The sequence below is a fragment of the Apium graveolens genome, chromosome 2 (assembly GCF_009905375.1).
Source record: "Apium graveolens cultivar Ventura chromosome 2, ASM990537v1, whole genome shotgun sequence".
Lineage (NCBI taxonomy): Eukaryota > Viridiplantae > Streptophyta > Magnoliopsida > Apiales > Apiaceae > Apium > Apium graveolens.
Window position 1 is genome coordinate 237,289,372 of NC_133648.1, and position 10,746 is coordinate 237,300,117.

General features: G+C 36.5%; 1 protein-coding gene across 1 annotated transcript; it reads left to right on the top strand.

Moving 5' to 3' along the window:
- The first annotated feature begins 5,437 nt into the window (after window positions 1-5,437).
- On the top strand, window positions 5,438-9,706 carry LOC141697979 (uncharacterized). The gene is made up of 4 exons (XM_074502571.1): window positions 5,438-6,106; window positions 6,908-7,049; window positions 7,774-8,144; window positions 9,563-9,706. The coding sequence occupies exons 1-4, from the start codon at window positions 5,438-5,440 to the stop codon at window positions 9,704-9,706; spliced, it is 1,326 nt and encodes a 441-aa protein (XP_074358672.1).
- Window positions 9,707-10,746: the final 1,040 nt, after the last annotated feature.

The following is a 10,746-nucleotide window of genomic DNA, read 5'->3' on the forward strand; positions in this document are numbered from 1 at the left end:
AACAGTCAAGCATTTAATTTTAATCTTTTCAAGCTCAATTACCTGATTCTCTAACACAGCATTCCTATCACTTAAAAACAAATTATTCTCTTTAATTCTTGTGTTTTCTTTAGCTAGTGATTTAAGGGAAACACGCAAATGATATAATTCATTGGACATATCATTTATGGCTTCATTGCATTCAATCTTAGAAAGCTGAGAGAGATCAGTAGTAATTACCTGGTTGCTTGATGAACTAGTTTCATTTTCATCAGAATTAGCCATCAGGGCTAGGTTGACATATTCCATATCATCATCTTCATTGGCTCCATCTGCTGCCCAATCATCTTGAGTGAGAAAAGCTCTTTCCTTTTGTTTGAGCAAATCAAAATACTTCTTTTTGTAATCAACTTGCTCAAATTTCTTCTTATCAGAGGTTAGCTTCCTACACTCATTTGCAAAGTGTCCACTAATGCCACAGTTATAACATTTGAACTTGGATTTGTCCACCATGTTTTTGTTTGACTTAGTGAATTTTGTATTTTTCCTAAATTTCATCTTTGCAAACCTCCTGGACAGAAAAGCCAGATGTTCATCAACATCATCAGAGTCATCTTGACTGGAATTGTCTTCATCCTCGGCTACTTGCTCATTTCCCTTGCTTGATTCTGATTTACTTGTGCCAATTTTGAGACTTGGCATTGTCTTCTCCTCATTCCTGGCTTCAATCTTCTCATTGTCAGCTACAAGTGCAACTGATCCTCCTTTTCTCTTTCCCTTTTCCAACAGCTCATCTTGCTCCATTTCAAGTTCATATGTCTTCAAAATTCCATATAATCTTTCAAGTGTGAAGTCCTTATAATCTTGAGAATTTCTTAGAGAAACAGTCATAGGCTTCCATTCCTTTGGTAGAGACCTCAGAAATTTTAAATTGGAGTCTTTGACTTGGTACAATCTGCCATACAGCTTTAATCCATTCAACAGTTTCTGAAATCTGTTGAAGGTATCATTCAATGATTATCCTTCTTCAAAATGAAAATATTCATACTGTTGATTGAGAAGCTGCATTTTGTTTTCTCTAACTTGCTCAGTACCTTCACAGATAAGTTGCACAGTATCCCAAATTTCCTTAGCAGTTTGGCTATTAATGACATTGTCAAACATATCTTGATCTAGGCCATTAAACAGAATGTTCATGGCTTTCTTGTCCTTGTGAACCTCTTCAATATCTTCAACAGTCCATTCTGCTTTTGGCTTGGGAATAGACTGTCCAACAGCAACTATTGCAGTAGCAGCTGTGGCCACCTTGTGAGGGATGTGAGGACCATTTTCAATGCAGTTGATGTAGCTTTCATCTTGAGAGAGAAGATGTAAATGCATCTTCACTTTCCAGTGATGATAGTTATCTCTTTCCAGGATTGGAATCTTTACACCAATATCCTTCTTACTCACGATGTTAGCAGAATAGATCTTTAAACTCTTTGTTTGTTAAGAGCTTGCTCTGATACCAATTGTTATTCCCAGTGAACTAACAATGAGATTTACAGAAGGGGGTTGAATGTAAATCTCAAAAATTTTTCAATTTTTGAGCAGTCTCTAGGCTATTATATTTTGATGAACAAGTGTGTGTGAATTGCTTTTAGCTAATGCAGACAGATATATATATTCAAACACAAATGTAAAGAACACAACAGACTTAAAAAGTTTTCTGGTGGATTTGTTGTTCCACCGGAGATGTGTTATTTCAGAAAATCTGTAATTCAAAGAATTAAATCACAGCTGCGTCCTAATACAAACTAGATGATTTTCTCTCTGGATTTTTCTAAACAGCTCTGGAAAAATTCACATCTAATTACTAGCTGATACTTGGTTTATATATCACCAAGTTTACAAGTGAAGACAAAACTGTAAAATACAATTAAAAGATTCTTCACATGTTTCTTCTTCATTTCTCTATCCAATGCAATTTAGGTTTAGCTATGAATCTTTGAATACTTCCTTGTTTGCACCAGAATGGAAATGCTGCATTTTCTTGATTCCTCCTAGAGGCTGCCACATTCCAGTTTGTCTCTGTCAACCCATATGCCTCTTTCAGCTTATGAATTGTCACTATCAACTGCTACTGAACTAAGCATCCGTTGAAGCTTTCATCCGATGCATTTAGCAGTTGAAGCTTTATCCGTTGAAGCACTCATCCGTTGATGGATGTTATCCGTTGAAGCTTTAGAGATGTCCGTTGAAGCTTTGTTTCTCATCCGTTAAAGACCTTTAATATTAGTTGATATTACTTCACTTATACAAAATTACAAGGCATGAAATATTTACAATTAGCCCTCATATTTGCTAATCCACTAGTAGTCAACATGACTGATAATTTCCCACAACATCTAAGAATTACAAGTTAAATACAGAGAATGAAATGTGCTACAATACTAAACTTATTTCTAAGTAAAGCTACTCCTTCAACGGATAGCCAAAATGGTCTTATCCGTTGAGGCTACAAACACTAGATTTCTACTTAAATATTTTGTTTAACTTATCATCAAACTAATACACATATTCCTAACAGGCCTTCATGGGGCCTTGGCTTAAATAAGTATAATTCATCCTTAGGAAGCTTAACAAACCATTAGAATTAAAAATTGAATGAGAAAAGTGAGTTTTAAGTAAGTAAAAACAGAGCAGAGTGAATTCGAGGGAGGTTGGGCAGTATCAACTTTGAGCAGAAGCCTAGAGAGGCCTAGGTGAGGCCTTGGCCTAAAACCAAGTCTGAGAGTTAGGTTTAGGTCTTAAAAATCCATGGGAATTGGTTTTGTTAGAAGGCCCAATATAGAAGTTAAGATTTCTTCCAAAGAACACAGGTAGTGCAAACTGGTGTTAGCAGGGAACTTCAGTGTGAGTATTGATCTTTGTAAACCTATATGAGTGAGGCCCCTGAGCCTTACCAACTTTAAAAGTTAGTTTAGAGTCTTAAAAACCTTTGTGAAGTGGTTTGGAGTGAGGGCCCAAGGTGGAGACATCTCATTTTTACCAAGACACCCGAGAGCACTCTTAGAGTGGCATTAGGAAGCTTTAGTGGTATTCGTTGTAATTGGGACTTAGTGGTGAAGAGTCTGAGTGTTGCACAAAATCTTTAGGTTTAAATTAAAGTCAATAATAGTTCTTATATGTTACTTTCTTATGTGCTTAGGTATTTATGTGATATTATAGTAAAAATAACTAAGTAGTATATGTTATGCCATTATGTGATTATGTAATTATGTGGATTACTAGAAATGTATATGCTTAAGTTATGTGTATTCTTATAATCATAGGTTCTTGTGTAATAGTAGTTATGATAAGGGTAAAAGTTAGTCTAGGAGCTTATAGGATTATAAGGTGTTAAAGGGTGAATAGTAATGAGGTTAATATAATGTGTAGGTTCTGAAGCGAAGGGGAAGACTCGTGCCGTCAAGATCGAATAATCTTAGAATTGTTGGAACGCAAGTTATTACCTCCTTATGCTTATAATTGTTGTAAGTCTACATACTTTTTCATAAATGCTTATTTGTAATAATCACCATGTCATTAATTAGTTCAAATACTTCCATTAATAACTCTTAACCTTGTTAGTACCTTACCTTCAAAATATTCCCTATCCATTTGACCGTAAATACTAAACTATCTACCAAATTCCCTAATACGAACCTCATCACACAATCATATTTTAATAAATATCAAAGTACCACCCTCAATACCATGTAGAGTTGACTTTTATTCATCCTTGGAACTCATCACATAGAGATTTCTAATATGCGTTTGACATCTCATTAGTGAACTTGAATTCTCTTGTTATAATTCAGTTAAAGTGATACCAAATCTTTCCCCGAAATCCATGTTATAAATCATTAAAAATAAAATAAATGTTTTCTTATCTTAGTGTATTGGACCTAGATGCAAGTTCTTTTCACGTTATTGATAGCCTCACATATCCTAGGGATCCCATTATATCTGAGAACCCAGCGCGGTTCGGGAATACTTCGCGGCTGATCACCGTCTGTAATCTGTAGCGTCCTAAAATTGATTTTGATGATTTGATATTTAAATGATTATAACATGTTTCCCGATGCCATGATACCATATGCCATATTTCGATTGCTATGATTCTACCATGTCTTTATATTATAACTTCATGTTTCTTATTGTTATTTTTTACAAGCATCTATAACCTCTTGATTCATGAACCCATGATTTTGAGATAATGCATTGTATAGTAGAACCGATAGTACTTGCTGAGCATTTAGCTCATTTCTTGTATTTAACCCTGTTCTACAGCTAGCAATCATCGTTCGTACCAAGCACACCACCCATAAGTCAACTGGTAGGCAGGGTGAAGACCATTTGAGGGCGCAGGTAGAATATATGCATAGATTAGGCGAAATTCGCCAGTATGTAAATGTGGTATTAATTAGAAGGGATGTTCCAAACTCTGAACTTGTAAAGATCTCGGGATTGTTATTATTTTTGGTTGAGTTTGTAATCGTATTATTATCATCTTTTGGACTTATAAGTATGTAATATAATTATGGTTAGCTTTTGTTCCGTGTGTGTGTGTTATTGGTTTGGGGTGTGACAGAGTTGGTATCAGAGCCAGGTTTAGAGTCCCTGGACAACCCAATTAAGACTATAGGAAGTATGAGTATATAATATAATATTGGGAGTACTAATGTGCGATATTCGAGTAAACCGTATCTAACCTTTGTATATAGATATATTACTTGACAGCAACGTGCGGACTCATCATCTTCGGCCCCGCAGAGCGACATAATTGCTTTTTCTGTCTATGCTGACTTAAGGTTGCATCATGACACTCTCCAAGGAAAGTATGTCTGGCTGATGGAATGTCTTGAAGAGGCCTATGAAAGTAAGCAAGTGATGGGTAACAGACCTAAGGCAAAAACCATTTCGAGGCTTGAGTCACTGATCCAGGTAGCCACATCAAGATTGGAGGAGATGCCCGTGCATCACGACCAGACCAATCATTACTGTGCAGATGATAGTGGATAGGCTTGGGAGCGTGGTCAAGATACTACGTGAGGACACTACCCCCGACACCGCAAGGACCCGTGAGGAGGAGTCCGAGGAGGAGGCTTACGATGAGTTCTAGGGGACTTGACCTTTAGTTGCTTGGATTAGGCTGCTCCTTTTATTACATGTTCTTTGTTTCCGTTTTTTGACTCTCATATTGTTTTATTTCGGATTTGTATTCATATTTGTACCTTGTGATTCATACCTTTCGACTCGAACTATGTTAAATTAAGTTATGTATTTTCCTTGATTCTTATATTTGCTCTTTTAAATTTCTTGCTTATCACCATGCATCACCCTTATTGTTATATTGAAAACTGTATACCATGATAATTGCAAATAATACCCTAGTTTTTGCATCACTCAAACTGTATAACTCTTATTTCAGAAAATGGCATCTAGGAGAGCTCGAGGAAGACCTACAAATAACCAAGAAAATGAAGGAGAAAACCAAAACTCCGATATAGCACAACTTATGGAATTGGTACGGCAGCAAATTGCTACTATGGCCCAACAACAAAAACTTCTTCAACAAATGCATCCACGTCAACCTCCCCCAGCAAACGCCACTACTTTCAAAACATTCCAATCTGTCAAACCCCCAGAATTTATAGGAACACAAGACCCAGTAGAAGCTCATGCTTGGCTCAAGGAGATGGAAAAGGCCTTTGCCTTAACAAATGTTGGAGATAATCAGAAGGTGGAGTATGCCACTTACTTTCTTAAAGGCGAATCAAACTATTGGTGGGAGTCGGCAAAAGCTTTAGAAGCTGCTAAAGTTATTACTTGGGATAGGTTTAAGAGAATTTTTTTGGATAAGTATTTTCCTCGCTATATGCAAACACAAATGGAGATGAAATTCTTTGAGTTGAAGCAAGAAAATATGACAGTTGGAGAATACGAGAAGAACTTTACAGAACTTTCTAGGTTTATGGGAGAGTATGTTGATTCTGAAGAGAAAAGGGCAAAAAGGTTCCTACAGGGATTGAAGCCTTGGTTAAGGAGTCGTGTGGCAGCTTTTGAGTTGACTACCTATGCTAAAGTAGTTCAGAAGGGAATGGTAATTGAAGGCGAGAGTGAGCAAAATCAATAGGAGAAAGGCAACAAGAAAAGAAGATTTGAAATGGGAGAAGAAGGCTCAAGTTACAAGGGCCAGAATCCGAGAACTAATTAAAGGCTTAAACCTCAGAGTGGACCCGAGAACTTCAAGAAGAAAGAATTTGGGAATAAATTACATGAAACAAGATCTCAATCAACTAGTGGACAGAAACCCCCGCAAGGATCAGTTCCAAAATGTAAGATTTGTAATAGGCGACATACAGAAATCTGCAATAAGGCGAATGTAGTTTGTTTCAAGTGTCATACGAAGGGCCATTATGCTCATGAATGTATGAATTAGAAGGCCAACATCACGTGTTATAAGTGTGGGAAAGCAGGACATGTGTCACGAGAGTGCAAAGGAGTGGGTAACAATCAATTGCTGCAAATGACTACTATACCATACCCTTTAAATCAGGCAACTCCTATGCCAACCCCATCATTCCCAATGTCTTTTAATCAACCTCAGATAGCATCATCTTCAAATCATCCATCTTTGACTTATCTAGCTTAAGCAAGAACTTTCAACATGAACGTGAATGATGCAATTCAAAGTTCCGATGTAGTGTTAGGTACGCTTTCTGTTAATGTTGCTAGTACTAAAGTACTGACTGATTTGGGAGCCACCAGATCATTTATTTCGAAGTCTTTTGTTGATAAGTTGAATTGTGAAACCCAATCGATGCATGAGCCCTTATCCATTATCTTCTATAATCAAGATAGAGTATCTGTAAATCATATTTGCCCTCATTGTACAATACAGATAGCCAGATACATTTTTCCTGCGAACCTTATTCCTTTCCAATTAGGCGAATTTGACGTGATCTTAGGGATGGATTGGCTGGCAAGTTTCAGTGCTCAAATAGACTGTAAGAATAAAAGGGTAGTACTAAGTACACCTCAAGGTAAGAAAGTGACATTCAAGGGCCAAAGGTAGACTCAGACATTCCTCACCTCGATGCAAGCAAAAAAGTTGTTTCGGAAAGGATGCAAGACGTATTTGGAATATGTAGTTGATACGGGTATATAAGTTTCTAATCCGGAAGACATTCCAGTAGTAAGAGATTTTCTAGATGTTTTTGTCTGAAGAGCTTCCTGGCTTACCACCGGACAAACAAATTGAATTTATAATAGATCTTGCACCCAGCACCGAACCTGTTTCGAAAGCTCCATATAGGATGGCACCAACGGAGATGAAGGAATTAGCAAAGCAAATACAAGAACTACTAGACAAGAGATTTATAAGACCAAGTGTTTCACCGTGGAGCGCGCCAGTTTTGTTTGTGAAGAAAAAGGACGGGAGCATGAGACTTTGTATAGATTATCGAGAATTGAACAAGTTGACGATTAAGAATAGATACCCTTTGCCTAAGATTGATGATCTATTTGACCAACTCAAAGGAGCCTCTTATTTTTCAAAGATTGATCTGCGATCGGGATACCACCAATTGAAGATTAAGTTTGAGGATATACCGATAACAGCTTTTCGAACAAGATATGGACATTACGAATTTCTCGTTATGGCTTTTGGGTTGACAAATGCACCGACTGCTTTCATGGATTTGATGAATCGAGTATTCAAGGAGTACTTGGACAAGTTTGTCATAGTTTTTATCGATGATATTTTAGTATATTCAAAGATAGAAGCTGATCACGCGGAACATCTAAGAATAGTTTTGGAAGTATTGCGAAAGGAGAGATTGTATGCCAAGTTCTCGAAATGTGAGTTTTGGTTAACTGAAGTAATATTTCTAGAACACATCCTTGGAAGTGTGGAAATTAGGATAGACCCTGAAAAGATTGAGGCTGTAATGAATTGGGAGGCACCGAAGACGCCAACAAAAGTGAGAAGTTTTATGGGACTAGCAGGATACTATAGAAGATTTATAAAGGATTTTTCGAAGATTTCCGTACCACTGACTAAATTGACAAGGAAGAATGAGAAGTTTGAATGGACAGAGAAGTGTGAAAGTAGTTTTCAAGAATTGAAGAAAAGATTGGTAATTGCTCCAGTTTTAACATTACCAGATGACAAGGGAGATTTTGTGATATACAGTGATGCCTCTTATAAAGGACTTGGATGCGTATTGATGCAACACGGGAAGGTGATATCATATGCTTCAAGAAAACTTAAACCACATGAACAGAAGTACCCGACTCATGACTTAGAATTAGATGCGATAGTGTTTGCTTTGAATCTATGGATGCACTACTTATATGGGGAAAAGTGCGAGATATACGCGGATCACAAAAGTCTGAAGTACCTCTTTACTCAGAATGAGCTAAATATGAGACAACGCTGATGGTTGGAATTGATCAAAGACTATGATTGTTTGATACAATATCATCCGGGAAAGGCCAACATAGTAGTAGACGCTTTGAGTAGGAAGGAAAAGCTAAGTACGATAACAATGTCGAAGGAATTATCTGATGAAGTTGAAAAATTGCAATTAGAACTTTGTGATCATGGAAGAGCGGAAGAAATGTGTTATGCCATTACTTTTCAACCAACACTACTAGAGAGGATAAAGAAATGCCAAGATGAAGTAATGACTCAGGAGAATAATCAGTTGATAGAAGAAGAGATATGTACATAAAAAGATGAACAAGGTATGTTGAGATTTTTGACAAGAATTTGGATTCCAAATATGACTGAATTGAAGAAGGATATTTTGCAAGAAGCACACAACTCAAGATTTCAATTCACCCGAGAAGTACCAAAATGTACCATGATTTGAAGAAGAGTTTCTGGTGGTCGAACATGAAAAGAGAGATTGTAGAATGGGTTTCAAAATGCGACACATGCTAAAGAGTGAAAGCAGAACATCAGAAACCAAGTGGTTTGATTCAACCATTAAAGATTCCACAATGGAAGTGGGAAAATATTGCCATGGATTTTGTAGTGGGTTTACCGCGAACACGTTCTGGACACGACACAATTTGGGTGATAGTTGACCGCCTTACGGAATCGGCACATTTTCTTCCAATCAATGAGAAGTCTTCGTTAGACAGACTAGTTCATATGTATGTACGTGAAATCGTGTTACGCCATGGTGTACCTATATCGATAGTTTCGAATCGAGACCCTCGATTCAATTCGAGATTCTAGAGGCAATTTTAAGAAAATCTTGGAACGAAATTAAACATGAGTACGACATACCATCCACAAATTAATGGCCAAAAAGAGCAAACAATCCAAACTATTGAAGATATGTTGCGATTTTGTGCAATTGATTTTTCGGGAAGTTGGGATGATCATCTACCACTCGTAGAATTTTTATATAACAATAGCTACCATTCAAGTATTGGCATGCCACCATACGAAGCTTTATATAGGCGAAAGTGTAGAACACCGACGAGTTGGGATGAAGTTGGGGAAGGAAAGATTTTTGGACCTGAATTGATTCAGAAAATGTAGGACACCGTCACTGTGATTAAGAAGAGACTCATTGCTGCTCAGGATAGACAGAAGAAATACACGGACCCCTCCTGGAAGGATGTGAAATTCGAAATTGGGGAAGATGTATCACTAAAAGTATCACCATGGAAGGGTTTAACCTGATTCAGTAAGAAAGTAAAATTAGCTCCAAGATACATCGGACCTTTTGAAATCTTGAACCAAGTGGGGAAAGTTGCATATGAGCTAGCCTTGTCGCCACAATATCAGCACGTGCATAATGTATTTCATGTCTCATTGCTAAAGAAGTATAATCCGGATGCCAATCATGTGATAGAGATTGAGCCAGTGGAAATTCAAGCTGATTTATCATATGAAGAGCAACCTATGCAGATACTGGATCGACAAGAAAGAACTGTTAAAAATAAAACAGTAAGTTTGGTGAAAGTATCCTAAAGTTGAAGAGGCAATGTGGGAGTTAGAATCTGAAATGCGGAATCATTATCCTCAACTATTCTCCTAGATTCTGAGGACAGAATCCTATAAGAGGGGGAAGGATTTGACAACCGGTGAATATTTGAACTATTTTATAAGTGCGATATATGTATTCATAAATATTTTATGTTATAAGGCCCATTATGCGGATTCATTATATATTGTGTATAATTTTATCGTATGGCATTGCGAATGTTGCTGGAATATTTTTAAGCGTATAGCTTTTGTACGCGAGTAAGATTTTCGCTACGCGATTAATAAATAATTGAGATTTCTAGCAATTTAGTAAATATTTGAATAGATGCGATTAGGCGATAAATTTATATTTTAATATTGTGGAATATAGTCAAGTTACTTGTAATTTTTGTGGGATTTATAATATGTTAATTATATTTTTCATGATTTATTAGTATGATAATATTAGAAAAACTATTTTAATATAAATTCTTTTGTCCGAAATTTTTGAAAACAATTTTATTAAACTTCTAAAATCTCATAGTATTTATGGTATTAATTTGGTGATTTATGGATTTATATTTTAATTACTAAAACTAATTCTTTTTAATTATACTTTTAATAGTTATTTAACTACAAGTGTAGCCTTGCATGCAAATTCAACCAAAATAGAAATCAAGGGTAAGACCGACCTTTCACCCTCCACTAACTCCATTTGACCAAATAAATGACCCATAAAACCTTGCATGCAAAAT

Excerpts from the sequence above, each read along its gene's own strand:
- LOC141697979 (XM_074502571.1), top strand. The coding sequence starts at position 5,438 with ATGGCATCTAGGAGAGCTCGAGGAAGACCTACAAATAACCAAGAAAAT. Across the intron at positions 6,107-6,907 it reads AAGTAGTTCAGAAGGGAATG|ATAGCCAGATACATTTTTCC; the intron begins GTAATTGAAGGC and ends TGTACAATACAG. Across the intron at positions 7,050-7,773 it reads AGTACTAAGTACACCTCAAG|TATATTCAAAGATAGAAGCT; the intron begins GTAAGAAAGTGA and ends ATGATATTTTAG.